The 24,963-nt window shown below is 36.6% G+C and overlaps 1 protein-coding gene across 1 annotated transcript in view; it reads left to right on the top strand.

Annotated features, from left to right (window-relative positions):
* The window catches only part of SPAST (spastin), a gene marked incomplete at its 3' end in the record, with an annotated part of 29,591 nt that extends 6,749 nt beyond the window's left edge, over positions 1–22,842 (top strand). The window contains exons 4-17 of the mRNA XM_079550700.1: positions 4,051–4,146; positions 10,047–10,234; positions 11,070–11,203; positions 11,493–11,586; positions 13,046–13,120; positions 14,739–14,810; positions 15,316–15,391; positions 15,956–16,047; positions 17,317–17,396; positions 18,190–18,232; positions 18,859–18,938; positions 20,499–20,569; positions 21,369–21,409; positions 22,720–22,842. Of these exons, the coding sequence (XP_079406826.1) occupies positions 4,051–4,146; positions 10,047–10,234; positions 11,070–11,203; positions 11,493–11,586; positions 13,046–13,120; positions 14,739–14,810; positions 15,316–15,391; positions 15,956–16,047; positions 17,317–17,396; positions 18,190–18,232; positions 18,859–18,938; positions 20,499–20,569; positions 21,369–21,409; positions 22,720–22,842 (1,265 nt within the window). The remainder of the gene's footprint in view (positions 1–4,050; positions 4,147–10,046; positions 10,235–11,069; positions 11,204–11,492; positions 11,587–13,045; positions 13,121–14,738; positions 14,811–15,315; positions 15,392–15,955; positions 16,048–17,316; positions 17,397–18,189; positions 18,233–18,858; positions 18,939–20,498; positions 20,570–21,368; positions 21,410–22,719) is intronic.
* Between the last annotated feature and the right edge of the window lie 2,121 nt (positions 22,843–24,963).

Here is a 24,963-nt window from a genome sequence, read left to right as displayed (position 1 = left end):
CTAACCCTTTTCCTCAAAATGTGGAGGGAATATGTAGTCAAGGTTCCAGCTTCTTTGCTTTGCTGTAGGCTTTTATCTGTAGAACCTTCGTATGTCCAAGAAAGTGGCTGTTATTTTTTTGTGTTTTTCTTATACTCAGATGAGGTCAAGCTGGTATCTTCATCTTTTCTACCATAATGTGTGATCACGTGATATTTGGATTCTTCATTGAGAGTGCAGGTTGAGAGGTAAATGGGTAGAATAGTGTTTACTGCCTAAGTTGGTGTCAAATATGTATTTTTGAAATTATCCCAAGCTTAGTACTTCAACTTAGTGCAAACTGAACATGAGTCTCAGTCTAAAACAGGCTCAGGCTTCCAACAATATGTGTGAGAGCAAAGCTTGGGAAGGAGCAAGTGAAGTCATTTGCCCTCTGTGAAGGAAAAAATGTTGTTTTGAGAGGTTTTCCAGCTGCATTACATCCTACAAGCTTCATCATTATGGATCTATTTAAGGAATATTTGTTATAACATTTAGCCTACTTTCAAGTATTTTAAAACTTCTTTTAAATTACACGTCATTATACTTGGACTTGGTGGTAATTTAAGGTAATATAGAGTTGAATTATATGTGTTATTTCTAAATGTAGCTTGTTACTTTTAGTAACAGATATCTGGAAGTTTTCTGATGGCTTTTTGATGCTTTTGCAACTGAACTGAACCTGGGGCTGTTGGAGCTGTTAGGATTCAGTGAGGTTATTTGTCCATGAATTGAGCTCTGAAGGGCAAGGAGTAAACTCTTTTTTTTTTTCTTGCCCTTAGGAGTTTTCTCTATTTCTTAATGGTACTTTATTGCATTAGCTAGCAAGATAAAACAGGCTTAAAGTAGACAAAAATATCAAATATTTTGTTCTGTTTGACAGACAAAGACGCAAATGCAGATTGCTAAACAGAAATTTTATTCAGTCAAAGTGATGCCAGTAATATAACTCGATTTTTGCTTTCTATACTTGGGTTTTAACTGTCACTTAGAAGTACTCAGTGTTTGTCTTTCAAAGTGTTGGGTCATCAGTGAAAGGTGAAGATGATGGCATTGGTCTTTTAACATTTGAACAAGAGGATGTAGCTACTTACATGTTTTGATCCCTGTTGCATCTGGAGTGTAAATTACTGTATTGAATTCTGTTTAAAGTTTTATTGTGACACAGTTTGGAAGCTGAAGTTGTGCCAGGTATGCTTTGGAGAACCTCAAGATGACTCAGTCTTTTTAGCCAGCAGAATTGGGTATTGCCATTGGTCTGCCCATCAGGTGGCTATCAAATTTGACCACTTGGTGTTGGTGGATGTCCCCTTTTTTGATAGGGATTTGGTGCACTGTGGTTTAGGGAATGTTAGCTGTGCGGCTGCTAAGGTGAGTGGATAAATCTTCACAGACCAGGTCTCTCCAGGATGGCTGATCACTCAAGTTAGGATCATTATGTTTGATACATTTAAGAGTCACAGGAGGTTATTTGTTTTCTACAGTCAATACATAAAACATGTCATTTTTCTGTCCCAAAAAATGGGTAACTGCAATGTCTGCACAATGCAAGTCAGTTCTAATGCTGAAAGTGCTTAGTAAGAATATGTATTCCCCCATTTTGGGGAGATTTTCTGTTTGGGGACAGGTTGTCTGCACAAGTGTATTTCTGGATACTATGTGTAGAATAATTTATTTTGGTTGAAAGAAGGTGTATATGGCACATAATTTAGATACTTTTCATCAGACTCCTATCTGGTAATAATTCTGGCCAGGTATGGACATGAACTTTAACAGACACGTTTTGTGACAACCCCGCTTTTTTGGAGATGATGGTGCTTTTGCTTTGGGGTTGTGTTATGTGATAAGTGATTTCCAGTAAAAGAAAACATTACTTGGAATGCTACACAGATAAAAGGACAGCTGCTGCGGTGTTTATTTGGTAGGTTTATGCCAATGTTGTACCATTAGGGAGAAATAATGAGATTCTATGAACTGTTGTCAGCCTTTCCAATTTCTAGGAAGAAAACATTAAAATGAACAGTGATAGAGACCTCTGAATTCCCTGAGATAACATTTAATAGCTCGGTTTATTTTTTTTTTCTTTATTCTGGAGGTTTCTGCAGCTATTCTGCCTTTGAAGAAAAGTGATGTGTTTGCATTATATAATTTTATGTGCCATATTCAAATGGCATGTTAATATGTAGCACGCTGGGAGGAATTGTGTGAATTGAAGGTGGACAGCAGTTGGGTTGCTTGGTGGTTGTTGCAATTCTGGAGTTCCTGAAGGCATGAAACTGTTCTGGAAGTGTAGCAATTGATAAGTATGGTAAAACCCCAGTCTGAAACTGTAGTATTGAAGCAAATAGGACTTCCTGAATTCCTGCCCAAGCCAGTTGGTTTTATACTTACTAGAGGCTTTTTTGTGTGTGTGTTTTGTGAAGCTGAGAAATGTTATCCAAAACTTAACTGCTTATCTAGTATCTTGCCATGTCTTTAAATACTAATTTTGTTTCCCAAAACTTTGTACGTGCTTCCCACTTAGAGTGCGTCGTTGGGAAGGGAATAGACTATTTTGCCTTCTCCTTCAGTTGTGCTGTGCCTCCTGTGTTTACAGTCAGTCATGCTCAGGGAGCTTTTCTGAGAAATGAAGTTTCAATGCATGTGCTGGTTGGCAGCTGTTCTTGCGCAGCCAGCATTCTTGGTTTTACTCTACCCAAATTCTGAATGCTTTCAGCTTGCAACATAATACACTCTGGGTGCATGTGCTAATCTGAACTTTATATTTTCACACTTTCCTACGATTACTGACTTTTCACTCTATACTGCATCTCATTCAGTTTGGATGTTATTCTACGGATGTTAACACTTCACATCTTTGCACTCAATAGTATTAAAGATACTTCTTGGGGAAGCTAGGGTGTAAGTGACTGTGAGCAGGTAAAAGAAGAAAAAAGTGGGAAAAGAACTGTAATAGATGAAGTGAAATTTAGGAAATGATTTTGCTTATTGATTATATGATCTGCAAGCTCTGAATGGTGATTCTCCCCCTATCCAGCATGAGTGTTTTCAGTAGAATTCAGCTTCTTTTGTATTAAGTTCCTATATGTTGCCAGAAGACCTCTATCCTCTGCTTAGCTGCCTGTTTTCCTGCAGCTTCTTTGTGATGTGTGCCTTGCAGTCTCACTGATGGTTGTTTGTTTTTTTGAAAAGGGGCAGAGTTGAGTGCAAGATAGAGGTGGGAGGGCTTGTAACGGGGCTGTAAAGTGAGAGCAGTGGTAAAAGCAGTGTTCGTGAGCTGCACTGAATTAATGATCCTGAGACATGATTCTTGATTAGTGCAGGCTGTAGCCTTGCACCTCTTTGCTTTGTGCTTTGGATACTTTACTGTGACTGGGAGTTCTTTTCTTTCTCCTTAATCTTTAATCTTATAAATCTTGTATTTGGATATTTCTGAAGTTAATACTCTTAGGGAACTCAGCTTGCATGACAATTTTATTGACTTTCAGGGCAACCATAATTATAAATCTTGAAGACGTTTTAATGATATCTGTGTGGTGTTTTCCTTGAATCAGTGAAGATTTTGTAAAATGGTGGATATTACTGATTAAGCAAAACATTTAATATGCAGAAAATTGAAGACTCCTTGCAGTTGGTCAAAAGTAAGGCCTTGGGGAGGACTTGCGGAAATGGGTTATCAGCACAAATCTTAGTAGATGGAATTAAATTAATCCTGACCACCGCTTTTGGCAAGTAACTGCAATCACTAAACTGGAAAGATTGCTGTAATGAACTCAGCCAGAAGCGGCTAGTTTTTAAGCAGTTCTCAGTCACGTGTGCACTGACAGCATTTTCTTACTAGCTTGCTAACTGTGTAGAATAGATAGAAATACTCCTTTTATTTTTAACCCGATATTGAATATAACAAAGCCAAAGTTGACATTTGTGTGTTCAACATACATGAGTTTTCTTGGTTCATTTTTGTTGTGTTTTTTTTTTTTTTGTTTGTTTGTTTTGTCCTTTTTTCTCCCTCTCCCTCTTTCTACTGTGTAGAGAAGCTGCAGGCAGATTTGCAAATTTCCAAGCCGCAAATGGAGGTCTATAATGACAGTACTAACCTGGCATGCCGCAATGGACATCTCCAGTCAGGTGGGTTTGGCTTTACCAGCACCTAACTATTCAGGGGATATTTTCCAGTTTTTGGTGTGTTACAAGGAAAATAATATGCTATGCTATGTTCTGGCCCCTCAACCCTTTTAAAAACCCATTCCATATTTCTGTCTAAAGACTATGTAAATACATCTCATTCTATCGGTGTCTGTGACAAATTCGTTTTATTTTGTAGTATGCAGTTCTGTCTTTAAAATGACTGTCCTTGCATCCTCTTCATTAAATCAAGTATTAGAATCTGAGACTACTTACGAACGCTGCATTTCAGAAAATAAATTTTGATGTTATATACCTAATAGCATTAAACCTGTTTTAGAAAGTGATAAAAAATAAATGTAGATTATATATTGTGCCTATATAAGCAGCTCTTTGGTTAGGATATAGTACAAATTAATGTACATTTGCATTAAGTTCCTTTTATAAGGAACTAAAATATAGGGATTTATAATCTGCAAAAGCAAAATGCAGTTAAGATAGGAAGGGGGAGAGATGAGGGGACGGCTGTGTTTTTTGTCATAGAAGGATGGTTTTATCCTTTGCCAGAAGACTGCACTAGGAATACTGAGCTCTTGGAAGCAAACGTGTAGAATAGAGTTGCTATGAGGTTTGTGAATTGTCTTCAAGGAATGTGTTAAAACAGCAGTCATAATCATGATTGTCATAATCATGATCTCAAATTAAAATTTATACAGTAGACCGTGATGAGGTTGAGTAAAATAGTGAGCTGAGAAGCAATAGAAATCACAAGGCTTGCCTACTAAGGAACAGTATTCAGGTTTTTAGAGTAATTAAGCTTAATCATGTGGTTTACAATAAGTTTTGTTTTTTTTATTCCATTTCTGGCTTTGAAGTCTTTTTCCAGCTTGTCTTTGTACGTTCTTATGTATGAGGAGTTGAATTAGTAAAACTGTTTTGTTCAGCACCTCTAGACTAGAGCATGTGGTGTTTTTGTTAAAATGGCATTTGTCAAGAAAGATTTAGCAAAAATGGCTCTCAGGTATAATTTCTTACTTCAATAGGATTTGAGAACACGTTATCTTAAATGATCCAGTACGTCTGGATTTTTTAGCTGACTGGCAGAAGATTGAATGAATGAATGCATCCACATGAGAGTAGATAGCAAGTTCCATCTGATTTAGTATTAACAGTTTTTTTTCTTAAAACCCATTCCTTTGTTTTTGTACCTTTTTTGTCAACATCTCAAAATTGTATGTTGCGGGAGAAGAAGGTTAGCCTGAGCTTTCTTTCCTGTTAAGACTGTTATTTCTGTCAATTAAATGTTAGTACAACAGCATTGGTGCCTCCTGGAGAGAAAGAAACATTTTGCCTGGTCTGTGACAGGTGTCTTTATTTACAGAAATTTCTGTAACAGAATTGTTGTTCTGCAGCAGTCATTGCTGGTAAACATATGGAAAGTGATAACAGTGAATTTACTCATGTGGAGTCATACTTACGGTGATTTATGGAAGTTGGATGAGTGAAACACTTGTTCGGAACTGTTCTACAAGGAGCAGAGAAGCAGCTGTGAATGGCCCTGTGAAGGGCATTTTCTGTTTTTGTTTTGTGTGTCTCTTCCACTGTTTGAAAAGATTCCCATTCCTCCAAGGCTGCTGCTGGAGTTGGAGAAGCTGCAGGCTGTGTCAGATTGGGTGCAGTGGAGGCCTTCTGACAGAACTTCACTCACAGGGAAACTTGCGTTTACTCAACTCTGTGACAACTGAGATGAGACAGAAGGAGGAAAGAACAGGCCATTGAAATAGTTAGGTACCAAATATCTGACTGATTATATTGAGCAAGGCTTCTAAAGGCTTGCTCCATCTCCATTTACCTTGTAAAAGATACATTTCATATTCAGAATACGTACAAGTCAGGGATTTACCCAAAGTACTGAACCTCTTCTGCCATTCTAGATCCCTGGAAGAGCCTCAGAAGTCAGCCTGTTAGTAGCTGTTGTGGCCATTCCCTAGTAGACTGTATGTGCTCTGTCTCCTTAGTCTTGTTCAAGAGAATGTGTTGCTACTGCAACTCATTTTGAACTACCTTATCAATTTTGCGTCAGTCTGTTGATCATCTTGCCTCTGGGCTTTCTTAGCACATTGGAATGAAGTTAGTATTTTCAGTGACAGCAGTACTGGAAAGAATTAAACTACGTGAATAAAGCAAAACAGCCAGCTACTTGGAGATAGGAGGGCTGCTATTATTGAACAAGCAGAGGTACAGAGCCTACAGGGTTTGGATGTAAGCTTTGTTTTTTGTACCTGCATAAAGCATTACCTGTGCTCTTCCTTAATTAGGCTGTGCTTCTTCTGAGTGCAGGATTTCATTAGGTGTGATGCATGGTCAATCACATATTTGATGTCAAGAAAGGGCAGTTTAGCAAAGGAGTTGAGATGTAAGACGTTCTTTTCTATTTAACTCCTAAGGTGTTTAAAGACTTCATTTGTATCTTAATTCTGCTTGATATTATCTTCTTATGTTTATAGTGCACACTTCTTATATTTCCAAACTGGTACTGATTTGAGATTCTAGCTTCTTTCTAAGTATGTATGGATTCTAGATGGACATAACTTGATTCTACCACAGGTGTCTGTGAATTTGTTACACTTGTTTTCTAACTTACCTGAGCAGCTAGAGATTCTTCTGGAAAATGTGCATGGTGAGAGTTTTGTAAAACCTCATTGTAGAAGTGTATAGCCCTCCACTTGCAGGAGACTGCGCAGTTGCCTGTCTTTAAGAGTGTCAGCCTTCATGCAAAACTTTTTGTCCATCCCTCTTGTTCTCATAGTGGTCTTTAATTACATTTAAGAAGATTTAGCTGGATCTCTTTTTTTGTTGTTCAGATGTGTATTCCTCTTTGTATTCTGGGTGGTAGGGTTGTTTTTCAGTTTCTCAGAGGTCACTGTCTTATCTCTAGATCTGTGTCTGTGATGGGGGGCAGGAGCCCCACTGGCCCAAAAAGGGAGGAAAGGGAACAGAAAGGGAAAAAAACAGCAGCAATGGTCTGAGGAGAAAAACAAATTTTGTTTACTAATTATAATAGCGAAAACACAAGTTAATTGGAATTGAAACTAACAAATCAAATAAATAAAAGAGTTTTCTGAAAACCGAAATTCTTCCTCTGATCTGCCAGGGAGCAGAAAGAGTCCTGTGACTTGCAGTCAGTTTTATCTTTCCCACTGACCAGAAAATGGAAATGGGGCAGTGGTGTCTTCTGGGAGCTATAGTATGTTTCTGTTTACCTGTCCCAGAAGAACTGTCAACCATCCATGGAACTGCAGGATGAACTCTTCAATTCCCACTGCTCTGCATGATGTTACAGTGTGGAATACTAGTAACAGAAATTGTAAAACCATGACATCAAGCTAGATGGGGAAGATTACTGATCTTGCAAAAGACAGCACAATATTGTTGTTATTAGAGTAACTCTAATATACCATTTTTACATTTGATCTGTTATTAGTCAGTGAGATACGCCTTCTCAAAGGCAATATATTTCTGGTTCTTAACATAATATTAGTACTGTATAAATAGCTTGTATTTTGTTTTCACTTCGTAAGCTTTGCTTACATGTCTTTAATCGTAAGCATGGATTGGCAATATTCTCTGAGTTGCAAAAATTACATTCTTAAAAAAAACCTTTATTATTATTAGGGAGGATCCCCAAATAGAAGAACAAATAGCAATAAGATTTTCTGTCACCATAATTTGGCCTAGCAGCTGTTTGACTAACGTGGCTCTACTGGGAAAGCATCCTGCATTGGCATAGTTGTGCTGGCATCCAGGATATGGAGCATGGGTATGGAGGTTCTTGTTAGCCACTGAAGTTTTCTGTTGATTGTCTTTTATTACTTGATTGTACGTAGTTGAAAAAATTGAGTATTATCTTTGAAGAAATTATTATTAGGGGGACCACTGTGATTGTCAAATCTGAATACTTTTTCCTTACAATTGCTGTGTATATTTTGCTGTGCAGTGTTTGCAGAAAACATATAGCTATGCATCTTAAAGACTTTTGCTTGTGTAACACTATGTAACATTTCTAGGCCAGTGGATTTTTTACAATATTTACTATTATTTTGAATTTGAGTCCAGAGGCTACATACAGTGTGTTTTCGTAGTTAATTTATAAATAAATTCTTGATAATATATAAGCAAAGCCTCCTTGTGGAGGTGAAACTGAAGATCTATATTCAGAACTGTTTCTGCAGCACTTTGTGTTACCCAGTAGGACTGACCACAGAATGTCTGTAAGTTTAGTGGTTTTGATTTCTGAAGGTACAAGCAGTGTAAATAATAATTTGTGTTCTTAAACCTTTTCTTGTTTGAAGTAACAAATTGTGATTTGTTCTAAATGTTTCTCTTTTCCATGTTTTGTTCTCCCTGTGTTTCCAGATTCCTGAAATAATCGTTACCCGTGCAATTTGTATGATGCTAAAAATTGCAGTGTGTATGTATTGCTCTTCATAGATAGGGAAAGTTTTGGAAAAACATGAGGATTGAGCAGCATGTTAGAGTGAAGGAGCTGGAGAAAAATTACTGTAGCTTCTTGAAACTGCCCCATATTGACTTCAAAACCAGCTGTGCAAATGAAGCTCAGAAAATAAAATTTGTGTCATCTACTGATTAAATTGGAAAAGTTAAAATGAGTAGCATTTTTAACAGATTGATAAGCTGCTTTTTGAACTTGAGCTTTGAAGTATGCCTCGAACAGCTTTTGACTCAGAAGTTATCGTGCAGGAATGACTAAGTGAAAACTCACTTAGTTCAGATCTGGATCTTTGTGTGATTTAGTCAGGAAGCATCTTACAGATACAGTTGACTGTATTCTTCAAGTTCCCTCGTATTTTGCATGTGCATCTTCCAGTACTGTATTCCCCCCACACAAGAAGACAGATGCTGTGCCTGGATTTTCAGCAGTTAGCCTGACCAGTCTTTGTGCCTGCTTCTCACCTCTTAGTCTGTCTACATCTGTGTCTGATGTTCTACACCTGCCAGTTCTGAGCCAATGAACCCTCTTTCATCCTGTATCCCACAGAGAGAATGTAGAAATCAAGAGCTATTTGCTTACTCTAGACTGGAAATGTCTTTTTAGAGTTTAATCACTTGTGGCCAAGATGTTAAGATAAGTTAAATCTGTCACCAGGTGCAAGACCTTTCTGCTCCATCATGGAGGTGAATTGGAGCAAGTGTAGATGAAATGGTATTACACCACTGAATTGAAATATTTTAAGATTCAATTTGAACTATGGGAAAATGTTTCAGTGCTGTCCACACAGAATTTATTTACCCCTTGAGATTCCTGAAGTGGAACAAAGTTGTAAGCAAAAGGTTTTAAGAGTTTATTCCAGCTATAAGTATTTATAAAATATTATAAATATATTATATTAAATATATTATATTTATATAAGTATTTTAGTTTTCCCAATTTAAAGTGTTTTGGTAAAGCTTCTGTGTGTGGAAAGTGCTAGACAGTGCCTGATAACATCACTTAAAGAATGAGTGCTCTGAATCTAATGGCTTGAAATTCCATGTTTTCTTATAACGATTGTTTATAGAAGTTTCAGGGAAGGAAAGTATTCTGGCTGATATTCTGTTGACTTAAGAAATTGATGGTGCTTTTCCCTTGCATAGGAGACATAAGACTTAGATGTCTTCAGCTTTTACAGTATGGCAAGGTAGTGTTGATACTGAGAGCTCCTAAAAATTTGAAACTTAATTTTAGAAGAAAGCTACAGCTAATATCTCCTTAAAAGCGTTAAACCTCTTTATAAACTCCTGTTAATCTAATACAATACTGTATTATATGTCAACAATACTATCTTTAAATTAGGGTTCTTATTGAAGTTACAGTTGCTAAAAATGTTTGGTTTTCTTTATAGAAAGTGGAGCAGTTCCAAAAAAGAAGGATCCCTTAACACACACAAGTAATTCCCTTCCACGTTCAAAAACAGTTGCAAAAACTGGATCCACAGGCCTTTCAGGCCACCATAGAACACCTAGCTACAGTGGGATATCGAGTGCTTCTGTGTCTAGACCAGCAACAAACCCTACAACTTCAACTCACAAGGTATGGTGACAACAGGTATAGTGGTGTTTGCTGTGGAGATCAATGTAAAATCCAGAATGAACTCTGCATTTGCTGCTTTTATTGCAGTGTTGTGGTATGATTACAACAGGGTTTTGAGGAAAACAAATTAGAAAAAAAACCCACCAAGAACAACAAAAAAACCCACAACAAAACTAAGCAAAAAACAAACAAAACAACGCAACACCTAAACTAAATCATAAACATCAAACTTTTGGCTAAGCCTCTTAAGCTGGACTGCAGAGTGAATTTTTGAAAGCGAGAGTCTCCAGAGTCTTGGAGAGCAAGGGGATTTTTGTTGTAACAAATTGTAATAACAAATGATAATACTTTGTTATGAAATTGCATGGGATGCTGAGGAAAACTGAGCTGGCATAAAAACAAACTATACTGGCAGTATGTAAAAGACTGGGGGGGAGCTCCTACATTTTATCCTTACATTTTATCCCTACATTTTCCTTCTCCTAAACATATATACTTGATTGTATTAAATCGTAGAATGGCTTGGATTGGAAGGAACCTTAAAGATTCTGGTTCCATATTGCAACCAGACTGAAAAGCAAATTATTTCTAAATTGTGATTGGAATACAAAAGTAAGTTCTGTACTATTAAGGCAGAAAAATGCTGTGTTTCTTTTGCAATATATCCTGCCTTTCCCTCCTTATTTTCTCACTTTGTCATGCTACTCCCATATAATAGAGTAGAACATATTATGACATATATGTTTAAGCATGACAGCACTACTGTTTGTAGATATTTAGTACCTATAACAGTGTAAAATGTATCAAGGCATTTTATATTCTTCTTCCTCTCTAGGCTGCTCCCAAAAATAGCAGAACAAATAAGCCTTCTACGCCTACCCCTGCTGCTCGAAAGAAGAAAGACATGAAAATATTTAGGAATGTGGACAGTAATCTTGCTAATCTTATCCTGAATGAAATTGTTGATAGGTAAGTTTGAACAAAAGTAGGCTTTTTGCTGCAGAAAGCCAGTTTTTCATTCAAAAAATCTTTGTGCTCTCAGAATGAGAACTAGTAATACATGTTTGTTGTTTCCTTGTTACCTTAGCAAAACAAGGAATACAATTTAAAAAAATGCCTATTTCTTGAAATGTGTAGCAGTATAAGTTGTAGATTTCCTCAAAGTAGTTCTTCATGGTCGAATACATTTAATTAGTCAGCTGCAGCTGAAAAAGAATCTCTCATTGTTAGACTAATTAGTATTCTGTTTCTTTGTTAGTGGGCCAGCTGTCAAATTTGATGATATCGCAGGGCAGGAACTGGCTAAACAAGCTTTGCAAGAAATTGTTATCCTTCCTTCTCTTAGACCTGAGGTAAGCAATTTGGTGTTATCACTGTGGCAGAGTCAAAGAAATGAATTGTGCTTCACACTTGAAGTGGGGATTCTGATACCCTGTCAGTGTTGAGTAAGATAGTTATCCGTAGCTATTTGATGACAGCCTTCCTGGGAGAAATGTCTGCATGTTCATATGTGTTAGAATATTGTGATGAATTTTCACCTTTTGGTTAGTCAACATAGGTAAGATAAAGGGATTGAGGTGGGAGCCTGAAAATTAGTGAAACTGACTGTTGCAAATAGTTATAGCTATGTGTGGAGATGTAGAGGACAAAGCCCAGAACTGAAAGAGTTAAACACAAACAAAATGCTTCTTGTAATGAAATAGAGGAAATGCATGTTGGTTGGCCATCCTACAGAAACTGGCAGCCATTTCTAATGATGGATATTATGGAAAAGAATGTCTATTGACACTGGTCTTCAGACATGGTGCACATACAAGTGACTCTGTAACCATCCATTTTGTTTGTTTATTGGAATTATTATAAGGTAGAATTAAGGAGTGAGTCAGAGAACTAGATCTGAAACTTTTGAACCTGCTAAAATATGACAACAACAACAGACGTTTGCTGTGGGAAAGTGTAGATTTGCTTGCTGTCATGATAACTGAAGTAGTTTTGTAGTGTAGGAAAGAAAATCCAATGCTGAGTGAGATGGAGGAGATTATCAATGGTGTGTTGAGAGGGTAGGTGGCAGGTAGGTAATATTTTAAATAGTTTTCAGGTTAAAACTAAAATCTCTAGGTTTTCCTTTAAAAAAAAAAAAAAAAAAAATTGTTATTTCATATGTAGTTAATAGGAACACTGCTTTAATTCTCCTACAGTGCATGTGTTTGTGCACCCACCCACATTTTAAATGGAAATTAATGCTTTAGACTTGATAAGCTGCTCTGTCTCAAAGAATGTTTCTCTTATGTTCATTTCATGGTATGTCTATACATGGAATGATTGTGGTGAAGTTTGACTGTTGTGTGAGCAAGTAGTGAGGTGCATTAGGGCAAGGTAGTAATGAAATGTAACTTCTCTGAAAATCTGTACAGTTGTAGCACTGTTACTGTTGCTGCCAGACCTATCCAGTGAGCCATTCCTAAATTTTTAACCATTTTCTTGCAGAGGTAAATCATCATCACATCTTTTTTCCTGTCTTTCCCCTTCACCCTGCCAAGATTGAATGGCTTGCTTTTTCTTTGTCATCACAGTTAGTTAAAAGCAGTGTGTTACTCTAGGAGCTAAATGGCTGTTAATGCCGGCGAGACAATGAAACATCTTTTGGTGTTTAATAAAATTAAGGGGGGGGGAGTGTAACAAACAATTTTCATTCAGAGTTTAAAGAAATTACTGTCTTGAGTCCATGTAATGATCTAACTAAGTGTATATTTACTGTTTGTAACACTTAACTTCTTTTTGAAGTAAACTTATTATTATGTATTTTTCAAGTTATTTACAGGACTTAGAGCTCCTGCACGTGGATTGTTGCTCTTTGGCCCACCAGGAAATGGGAAGACAATGTTGGTGAGGAAAAATTCTGCATACGTGGGTTGGTGGGCTTCAAATGTAGCCATTGGGGTGGCTGGCATTCAGGTTTTCTGAACTTCCTTGGTTCTGTGTGGCCTTCTATGTTGCATTATTTTGTACTATTCTTAAAGCAGTATCTTTTGTGTAAGTTAATTAAATTCTGCTTTACTGGGAAGCTAATGGGTGTAATGTCACTGTTATGCTATCAGTGCAGTTGGAACTCGAACCAGAACTTCTCCAGCTGTATGTGCAGTAGAAATGCAGTGTGTGTACATGCATTAAATTTCCTGGACTTCTTTGGTATATTTTACTTTCTCAAAGATTTAAAACTCACTGCAACACTGGGGAGTTTTGTTGACATTGAAGGGCTTGGATTAAGATCACTGTGGCTTACACCAGGGTGTTCCTGACTGGAGAGGAATGTTGGTGAGGTTGAAATGGTTGTGCTCAGTGGGTAGTAGAATAATATCCCTTAAGTGGGTACTTCCAGATCCATAGTAGCAAAGGGGTTTTAATAATAAACATGAGTTTTGTAGTAACAAACAATACAATGTCCTGGATAAGTCCTTGCAGTATTGCCTTAATATGGAAATGCAAAATGATGCATTTTGTGGGGAAGGCCGAACTGTTCTCAACTGAATTCTCTTCAGTATCACAAGTAATATCTTAAACTAGCAAATCCAAGTTTTGTTTTCTGAGAGAGGAAAAGTAACATGGTTAATCGTTTGTATGCAGCAGCAATTAAAACACTCTGTTCTCTATCAAAATATACAAGAAATGCAGACAGTTTTTTGCACTGGGAGGAAGCCCAGTAGCAAGTTTTTTGCCTTCCATGCTATGTAAGAAACAATAGCTTGAGAGCTGCCTGGCACCTTCTTGTTTTATGATGTGCTGGGTTCAGGGAGCTGGAGAGATGGCTGTGCATCAGCCAGGGAACATTGTGACAGTGCAGCTGAGCTTGGCACGTCCTCCCTAATCACGTGGCGTGCTGCAGATGCACGCTGCCTTTGCTGATTATGAAGCTGGATCTGCTCTGAAGCCCTTAGTGGAAATACTGGGCACTTTTCTTGGGCTCTTCTGTTCTACTTATTTGAACATAACTGCTAATCAATTTAAAAGAAACAAACAGAATAAAGCAATACCACTCTCACCCCACTCGCACACAAAAAGCTTGTAAAACCAAGTAATAGTAACTTCTTGAATATGGTTATACTGTTAATGAAGAAGGTACTCTGAGTATGGTAAAAATGTAATTTTAATGCGACTTGACTCATGCTACTCTAAATTGCTTCTCTAAATGAGTTAAAATTGTTGTCCAGTGCTTACTTATGATACGCTAAAAGGAGCAGGGGACTGCTGCTCTTTGGTGAGCAAATTGTAGATGGCTGTGGAGATATTGTGATTAGAGAAGTATAAGGAAGTCTGGAAACTTCTGTAGTGGTTCTGTTGCTTCTCTGTTCTGATTTGTGCGTAAGTTGTCTTTAGCACTTGCATGGTATTCCCTCTGAAGGAGTAAGGATTTTCAAATCACTATGGAGAACATCAGTAATAGCTGCAGAAGTAAAGAGGCATCTTCAGTGTGACATTTTAAAAAATGTATTTTTTTCTGCCCTAGGCCAAAGCAGTTGCTGCAGAATCAAATGCTACTTTCTTCAACATCAGTGCTGCAAGCCTAACTTCAAAATACGTAAGTATTAGCTGTAAACTGCATTAATGAGAAAACACATGCCTGTGACTGGGGCTTATAAAGACCAGAACTTCTGATAACTCTTTAGTGAACTGGTTCCCTATAGTGAATATAAAGTCTTCAGAGACTTAACTTGACAAGTTAAAGGGAAAAAAAAAATTGTGCCTGTGATAAGACAATTTCACTGGATTTTTCCTGTTTAGAATGGCACTGACTGACAGAGATGAGTGGTATTTGTTTTCTCCTCCTTTAGAAAAAGTAAAGGAAGCTTTTATAACTTAAACACCAAAATCTCTGATGTCTTAATTGTGATCATAAGTTTGAACCTTTCTTTTAAAACAGAAAGAACATGACTGTATGTAATACTGAACTAGTAATAATAATAGAGTACATACCAGTGGATTGTGTGACTTCATCAGCATTTTTTCCTGTAAGCCTTTATCTTAGGGGTCTTGTAATAAATGCTTTCTAAATTCCTTCCAAAAACAGTTTGTTATTGTTTCAGGTGGGTGAAGGTGAGAAATTGGTGCGTGCTCTATTTGCAGTAGCCAGAGAACTGCAGCCTTCTATAATTTTTATTGGTAAGACCTTAAATGTTATTGACCTTTTTTTTACTCTTTTTAAACGTATTGACTTTTTTAATTTTCAATTACCAGTCAGAATACTTTGGGTAATTCTATAGTGTAGAGCATATGTCTTGATTATGACCTGCTGGCTAACCAGTAATTCCAAGCACATGTTAATTGTTGTTACTGAGGTGCTAGTAGTGGGAATTGGTGCCATCAAAACCATAACAGGCTGTACATCTTTACAGAGAGAGTCCTTTTTGGTATTTAACTTCAAGCATGAAAACAGGTTTTGCTTGTTCTGAAGTACAGTTTATTATCCAGCAGGATTTTTTTTCTCATTTGTGTGTAGTATGAAATGTTTAAATAGCAACACGCAGCATGGTAAACCTAGTTAGAAAAATAAACAAGCTTTTGAGCTTACACGTTAAAGATAAAAGATCTGTCTGTCTCTTAAGGAAGAAAAAATATTTGATCTTCCTTGCTGGAGTCCTATGTTAGTAAAAGAATTTAAGCAAACATGAAGACTTTAATGTATGTTAAACTAAGGCATATTTCCTTTTTTTATTTCTTTTTTAGATGAAGTTGATAGCCTTTTGTGTGAAAGACGAGAAGGTGAACATGATGCTAGCAGGCGTCTAAAAACAGAATTCTTAATAGAATTTGATGGTGTAAGTATCTAGTCTAAGTATTGCATGATTTTAGGTGAGTTGGCTAATGTCATGGTGCCAGTGCAAGCTGCAGATGAAACACGAATAGGATTTGGCTGCTAGGACTTACCTTGACAGACAGTGTGTGTTTTATTTCTTTTTTTCTTGCTGTTAATTCTATTTTATTTTTTACCTACATACTCTTGTCCTTTAGGAAATTGAGTCTGGCACTAATAAAGGAGCTGTGAGAACGAAAAATATTGTTACCAGGAAAGAGTGATATTTCAGGGTCAGGCAGCATTCAATCTTTGTTTGCAACTGCATGTTTTGGCGAAATGCGTTTCTGGCAAAGTAAGAGGATTCAGTGGGTTTTAAGTAGAGTTGTTGCATTGGTTGTTTTTTTGTTGTTGGTTTTCTTGCTTTTCTTTAAGAATTCTGTCTCGCCAAAGTGTGTACTTTGTTAAAGTGTAAGGTGAGATTTGAGGGATGATAATTTCAAAGAGTCTATTCTGGATCATTGGTATACACAGCTCTGACAAATCAGAAATACTCAAATATAGAAATACAAATCAGAAATAATTTTTGTGTTAGCGTGCTTTTTATTGTTTGGTTTTTGTTTGTATCATAACCTAGAGATGACAAGATGCAGTTAAATATATTTAGCCTCGTGTGTGTAATATCCAGGAAAACAAAATGGATATTTCATTGTTGTAGGGGAGCCCACAAATGAACGTCAGAATGCTTTTGTCACACAGCACTGATATTTGTATGGAAAAATCTTACTTCATTTTCTCATAATGCAGTGGAATACTGTTGCAGCTGTGTAGCAATGATAATGAAGTACAGGAGGAGAAGATAATTGTATAGAGAGGCATAACAAGATTAGGAAAAATTTGTCCAGAGTGGGATGAATCAGGACAAATAGTACGATGTGGCAATAAGATACAGAAATTACTGTCCAGGTGTATTCAAACAGGGTTTTCTTTTAAAATAAGGAGGAGAAAATCAAATGTCATTTTCAAGTTAGGGAGACTTGAGATCAAGGTGGAGCTTTATTACACAATACTTTGGTGGATTGTTTTGGGCTCACTTAGCAATGAACTTGAACACTTTGTCTTGTGCTAACTTTTTTTTCCCTTGAATTTAAAGCATTCTTTAGATAAATATGAAAGCTAACTGCATTAAAAAAAAGACGTACAGCAAAATCCTGTTGGTGCACTGAATCAGTGGCAAGTTTTTATAACTGAAATGTGTATACTGAAAACTGTCTTGCATGTCTACGTTATATAGGTACAGTCTTCTGGAGAGGACAGAATACTTGTGATGGGAGCAACAAACAGGCCACAGGAGCTTGATGATGCTGTTCTCAGGTATCAGAATGTCTCTTTTATGAGTGTGATCATGGGATGCTTGTTATGAACAGCTGGTTTTGCTGCTTAGTTTCTTGATTGTAAATTTTTACTAATTAGACAAAGCTGTTTGACAGGAATAAATTTAGCTTCTCAGAGGTGCCTCTTCTCTTTTGGGATACATCTGCACAAGCATGACAACAGTTAGAGTTGTCTAAAGCAGCAGTGCCTCTTAAAATCAAGTCAGTATTTTGTAACTCTTTTGCATCTCTCACCCTGCTTTTTTTATTTGGAGCTTGAAGAAGAAATTTGATGAATGAAATCTAGTACTTACTCTCTGTGAAAATTTGACTTCTGATGTTCCCTGTAGTTGAAGATTTTGCTGTAGATTTGCCATAGGCTTTTTTTTTTTTTTTTTTTTTTAGCTAAAAGCTTTCATGTTTGCTTGTCTATTCACTCTTGACTGAGGAAAATAAGTGTGTCAGCACTGTCTGAACAAATAAATTGCATTTTTAAAAATTCCAAAGACCTTTTGTGTACAGTGAAGAAATGCATTGTTGTTAGTGAGAGTCAGTGATGTTTTTACTTCTTGAGTGTTTCCTCTTTGGGAGGAGTTTCATGACCTCAGCAGGAGTAAGGTGACACCAGCAGCTCATGCATGTTGATTTTGTTGTTTTTCTTTTAAACCTAGAGTTCTGCTTCCTAGAATTAGATGATGGAAGTGAAATCTTGATATCTATCAAGCTGTTAGATCCATATGCAATAGAAAACCAGAAAAGCATGTGTATTTATACGTGTGTTTTTTTTTTTCTAGACGGTTCACCAAACGGGTATATGTATCTTTACCAAATGAGGAAGTAAGTACTGGTTTCCATGATTTTCTTTGAGGTATATTTTCTTTGAATCAAAAACAGAAGCCTCAAAAAATTAACTTGCCCTGGATGATTGCAGTTTGGTGATTTAATTTCTGGCCCAGCCTGGCCCCATACACTGTGCTTTAATTCTGGCAACTACCTTAAGCTGTTGCATTTTTATGCTTGCTACCAGCAAATTTAGTAGTAGTTACTCAGTATTAGTGAGATGTTGCTTACATACTGGCAGGCATGGACAAGTCTGATTTAGGGCTTGCAGGAGCAGGTTTGGTTGGCAGGAGAGAATGTTTATTGCAGAAGATAAAGGTAACTTTCTTAATGTGTTATTTTCAGTTGAGCAGCAGATTAGGACTTTTGATGAGGATTCTAACATGGTACTGTGTGCATCTTTAGAGCCAGTGTGATCCTTGTTCTTACTATTAGCAAATCCCTGTCTCTTTCTCTGAAGAGATTATTTTGTACACTCTAATCACAAAAGCACTACAGGCAAATTTAAGTCAGTGAAGCACAAAAGCTAGCCCAATGAACACACAGTTTTGTTATTGTAATAAAATTTAAGTGTACCATGAAAAAAGCCAGTTTTACATATGATAAATGTATCATCTTTTCAGACGAGATTGGTTTTGCTAAAGAATCTTCTAAGCAAACAAGGAAGTCCGTTGACCCAAAAAGAGTTGGCACAGCTAGCAAGGTAAGTATTTTGTAACTATACTGAGTAAATATACTCATCTACTAAACTCATTCATGCTGAGTTTACTAACAACCTGAGAATTTCTGCAGGTCTGTCCTTCAGTCCCTTGGCCTTCAAGGTATTCAGGATTGTGCTGTCCCAGGTGCTGAATCCAGGATTTGCTCTTGTTGAGTTTCATGTATCCCTTAAATTAAAATGGCTCTAAGGTCTCTCTACTCTGAAAGGAATCAGTGGCTCTTCCTATTTTAGTATTGTCTGCACTCAACTCCAGTGTCCAGAAATTGAGTAGTCCAGGTTATTGATTTAAAAAGTAAGCAGGCAAAAAAACCCCAAACCATTAAGAAGTATAAGCCATAAAACCAAACTCAAGGAACACCACTAGTGACTGGCTAGCCTGATGGTACCTTATTTACCACAACCCTTTGAGCACATCCTGTTGGCCTATTATTCATTCCTTGCATTGTGTACTTGTATGGTATACAGCTAGACATTTTGTCCAGAAGGATACTGTGAGACCCAGTATCAAAAACTATTACTTCTGATAAAAAAAATCCTGTTTGCGGCTTTCCCTCCATTCATAAAGGTGGACAAAACTGTCATAAAAGGATATTAAGTTAGTGAGATACGACTTTCTGTCCATGAACCTGTGTTGGTTTTGGCTGCTTGTTATAGCCAGCTTCAAGTCTACAGTTGGGTGAGTTTTCATATTGAAATCATTTTTAGGTAACTTCTTACTTATGTTAGCAGTATCTGCAGCTTCCCAGTTCAATGGGGAGGTTTATTCTTCAAAATATTAAACTGTTACCTCGCATGAAAAGAAAAGACTGCAAATTCCGAGTTACTTGCCAATTACTTTTAGAGTATAGTCTCAAATATGGGAGAAAGGCACTCCACCAGAAATAACTCTGCACTGTAACTTGCTAAACGAAGATGTACTGCTTTAAAGACTTGGAGTTACTCTACTGAATTGGTAGATCGATTTACTCCTTGGTATCCACTGGTCAGTTGTTCCTGAGGCTTTTCATAAGGAGCATACTCTGAAACTGTCACTTTCAAAACCAAATACTGTTACTGGGCTTTTAGAGATATTTGCTTTTGCCCTTTGGCACCAATATTAACTAAAAATGCATATTGTTTTACTCAGAAGATTGATTATCAAATCATAGATTTTGTGTGGTATTGGATTCTCATTTTACTGGGTCATGAGACAGTTGAATTAAATGATGACAAACTAGCAGTAAGATGTTCTCGTAATAGAAGCTTGACTTCTGTTTTCATCAACAGGTATAAGTGCTTGCTGTCATCTTGCTTTTCCTTGCGTTTTAGGCAGAATTTGAATATCTGTGCCTAAAATTTATCTGGAAGAGATTGCATATAATCAGTTACACTGAATGCGCTACTAGTTTATTAAATTTGGAGGACAACATTAAAATAGTATTTCTTCTGATCAAATAATGTCTTAACCATGTGTAATTAAACAAGATGTTTTGAAGCACTTTTTCCTCCTCTTCCCTTCCTCTCCTCTTCCCTTTTTTTTTTTTTTTTTTTTTTTTTTTAAAGAATGACAGATGGATACTCTGGAAGTGATTTAACTGCATTAGCAAAGGATGCAGCATTGGGTCCTATCCGAGGTAAGCTTGCACAGCTTTTATGTTTAGACTTGTAAAAACTGCGCTACCCTTGAAGAAGTTGAAGATGTTTATCTAGAGTGGTTAAATTAGTGCATGCATTTATATATACAAATTTTACTTTGGCAGATCGCTTCACATGCGAGTCCATGTTGAGAAGAGATCACAGAAATTATTTCTTCCACCTGATCCTGGCTTCCAAATAAAACATTAAAAAAAAAATTGTCAGCCTTGCTGATCTCACCTACATTCTTTGTACAGAGATTTTCAGAGCAAAAAGTTTGCTGTACTGTGTTGCTACCATAATAGTACTTTGAGAAGAGAACTGTAAAATGAGATGGGCTACTGAATTGATGAGTTCCCACTAGAACTGTATGCAGTGAGATGCAGTGTTAGGTGTCTACCTGATTTATTTCTGTATTCTTGGCTGATAGTACTTTTCTTTGCTGAGAGCTGTGCATGTTCTGCTGGTACAGAAGGTTGTAGGTCCTAAGAATAAAATGGTGGAAGGCAGCTGTTATACTTGGATGCTTCCCTTTTCGAGGAAGGATGTAGTTCTGCTAATGTCTTGTACTGTATCTGTAATGAGTCACTTTGGGAGCAGCATGGATGTTCAATGGGAAGAAAGGGAAGGAAGAGAAAAACACCACCATGTACTTTTCCTTAAGGAAGATTATGTTGTGGCAGATAGGCACGCATCTTGTTTGTGGTGTTCCAATTAAAAGTACATGTTAGTATGTTTTAATTGTCAGAAGAAGTAGGCTTTTGTACAGAACTCAGTGATCTTTCTTTATTTTCACAGAATTAAAACCAGAGCAAGTGAAGAACATGTCTGCCAGTGAGGTATGCTGTTCCAGCAATTGTTTTCCCTTTTCAATGGAATACATGCTCAGCAGAAACTTTTTATGTCTCTTTACTTATGCCTAGTATCATACAAAAAACAAGTGTTTTTTTTCTTGGCTGTTACATCTTTGTGATTACTTCCTTACTTAAGAAGGCTCTTTAAGACTGTGATTGGGAAGAAACATCTACCCTGAGATATCAAAGGTTCTTTGTGTGGCTTGGTTGTCAAGTTTGAGTGCCTCTTTTTCTCCTAGTTGATCTCCAATATTGTTATTTTCAGCAGATTATCCTGTCTTTTCCCTTATATTGAGCTGGAACTTCATGATACCTCTCAGATGACATTAGAGACCTGGCTTTTGTTATTTTTTTTCAGTGTTGCTCTCTCCAAAACTTCCCAGAAGTATTGTACAAAATGCTTTTTTTTTTTTTTTTGTCTTTACATAAAACAAGTCATTTTAAGAAGAACCTCTGAGCAATTTTAAATCTCTAAACCTAAATGAAAAGGAAGAAATTGGCTCTTTGAAAAGTCTACTCAAAAGTACTTGGAAATCAGTGTTATGTAGGGAAAACTATGAAACGCCCATTGCTTGCTATTTCGGCCTTAGATATCAGAGCTACAGTCAGCTGAAAATGTTTTTTTTTCTGGGAACTAGAAAACATCAGTGTGACTTTACTGTAAGTGCAAGTTTACTTCCAATAGCCTATAAACTCTTGTCCCAATGAAACCTGGAGGATCAGCACCATTTGTAGTGTTAATACGTATTTGATGATGTGACTGCTCTTACACACTCTTTGCCTACCTACCACTGTGTCTGGACATATCTCTAATGAGGAAAGGCCCACTTATAATCATGTTCTCAACAAACTGGAAGGCATGTGTTTGAATCAGAGAAAGGAGATAAGATTTCCTTGGCTGACAGCCTGCTGTGATCTTGAATACATTAGTTGTTCATCTTTTTTTTGGGCGTGGAGGACCTTTGGTGCCTTGTTCTCCTGGGGCACAAAGGTGCACTTTGAATGTTTTAAAAATCTCACATTGTACACTTTAATCAGTCTTGTGTCCTGATGTGCACTGACTTGCACCACCTAGTGGAATAGGGAACAGTAACACACACTCATAGGCTATCAAGTAACAAAGCTAACGTAATTATCAAACATATTATAACAAAGAAAATACTGATAATCTTAAATGACACGAGACTATTGCATCATTATATGAAGCGTGTTAGAATTAAATACCAAAGTACTTTTTGAATAAACGGAAGCGTTTTAACTGCTTGTGATCCTAATGTCTTTTGCTTTTCTTTTAGATGAGAAATATTAAATTATCAGATTTCACTGAGTCTTTGAAGAAGATAAAGCGTAGTTTGAGCCCTCAGACACTGGAAGCATACATTCGTTGGAACAAGGACTTTGGAGATACCACGGTGTGAAACACTACTTTAAGTGGAACGGAATGCTGCCTAAGGAGCAGGAGTACAGACTACTGGAAAGCAGCCAAAGTTTACAGGACTTGGCAGATCTTTGAGTATCTGCGTTAAAACTTGAGAATATGAAAAAAATTATACAATGTGAAATAAATTCATCAAAGCCTCCTTGCCGTTTAGTGAGGATTTACACACTGTAAGTAAGAGCACAATAGGACTTTGGATAAGATTCCTACCAATCTGATCGTAGTTTGAACAATATGCATATTTTGTTTCAGTTGGAAGGCTCTGATGATATTGATCATTGGAAGACCTTTTCCCTATGTTGTGTGTTATTTTCGTTTTTAATTCTGCCATGACATTAATGTCTGGCTTCCTGATAACTACTAATAGTTGGATTTTTTTGTAACCTTTGGTTCTGCTTTTGTCTTTTTTTTTATTTTACCTTTAATGTGCCAAATAAAACAAATTCCCTGTGTAAAGATGAAGAACAGCATTGGGGGATTACAACTATTAAAATGTAAAATGCAGCTGGTCTGTTATTATTTGTCTTTGTTTAGTTGTATGTGAGTGCATTGTTCATGGAACAGTTCTAGAAAAGACCTTTGATAGCAGAACAGCAAAAAAGAAAAACTACAAAAGCAGTTCAAACTGGTTTTTTTTTTTTTTTTTTTTTTTTAAGGAAATGACTAAATAAAAAGTAGACTAAGACGTTCACTTACTGGCAGTATTTTCTCTTAATGCAATTTGTAATGCTTCCATTGGTAGAATGTTAGCTTATGCTTATGGTGTGCAACTTGAAGGCCAGCTGTTTGAGAGAGTAAGTGATGCTAATTGTCAAGTTTCAGAAATGTGTTTCTACTTTGTATTTTGGTCTGGCTCCAGCCATTGAAAGTGAAATTTCCATTGTGTAATTTTTTTAATCGACACATTTAACCTTTAAACATAAGGCTACATGTTTAATACATTGCGAACATTAATGTTTTTATAGCTTTCATATGTTTTGGTTTATATATTAAAGTATGAAACACTCAACTGATCTGCTTTTTTTGAAAGAAACTGCATCTTTGTATAAATACTTGGATTTTTATTATATAAATGACAAGCTATTAAAAAAATGTGAGCCTTTAAATACTGTAATAAAACATCTCTGCCTTTACTTCTAAAGGCCTGACATCTTGTTTACAAATTCTGCATCAAACACTGAGATGTTTGTAAGGCAGAATGCTAGTTCCTTGTTAGAACAGTTTTAAAATTAAAGACATCTCTCCCAACTTAGTGATATTGCAAAGTTGTTTATTGTTTGCAGTTGTTTTAACGAAATTCATTTATCTGTTTCATTTCCTTTTGGTCTGAATGGCACATTTTGTCCTTTTCACTTATTTTATTGGAAGGAGTAAGTCTTAAATATTTCTGGGGCTACTCGTTTGAAAATTGACTGTATTTTTATATGTGTGAAAAAATATAACTGATGCAGTGCAAATATAGCAATACCAAGAGATGGCTTGGTGTTTGCTGCATGGTATTTAGTACTAGACAGCTGAAGCTGTGTAAAGCTTTTGAGATGCATACATGCAGGATACTTGGGATTTGTACGTGTTTTTTTTTTTAACCAGGGATGCTTTTAACTTTTTAAATTGCTTTTAATTTTAATATAAGAAAAGATTGTGTTACACTAGTATGCCTTTTGAAACCACTTCTAATGTTCTAACCAAACCATTTCTAGCCTTCTAAGGGTATGACTCTATCAAATGTGTGTCTGATATAAATGAAGTGTCATTTCTGTTATGCTGAATAACCTTCCCAGAGAAGAAATGCTGGAAGATTTTAGTTTGTCAGATCTCACGTCTTGCTTTGCCTCATTCTGCCGCCTTTTGAGTATCCTTGTCTGTGATTTCTGGCTAGTGTAACTTGTAATTGTCACAGACTTGATAGTGTTAAACACAGATATTACTGTTTTATCACCACGTGCCAAATAGCTAAACAGATAACAAATGCCTCTGGTCTTCCTATTGATCAAGCTTGCAAATTTTCCTTGAGTTCCTTTGCAAATGGGAACTCTGAGATAATACTTCTGTGGTTGTAAGGGTTCCTAAGTATTTGTTATCAAACTCAATTTTCCTCCCT

The sequence above is a fragment of the Tetrao urogallus genome (genome assembly GCF_951394365.1).
Source record: "Tetrao urogallus genome assembly, chromosome: 2".
NCBI lineage: Eukaryota > Metazoa > Chordata > Aves > Galliformes > Phasianidae > Tetrao > Tetrao urogallus.
The sequence above is the reverse complement of the archived record's forward strand: the minus strand, read 5'-3'. Positions and strand labels throughout refer to the sequence as shown.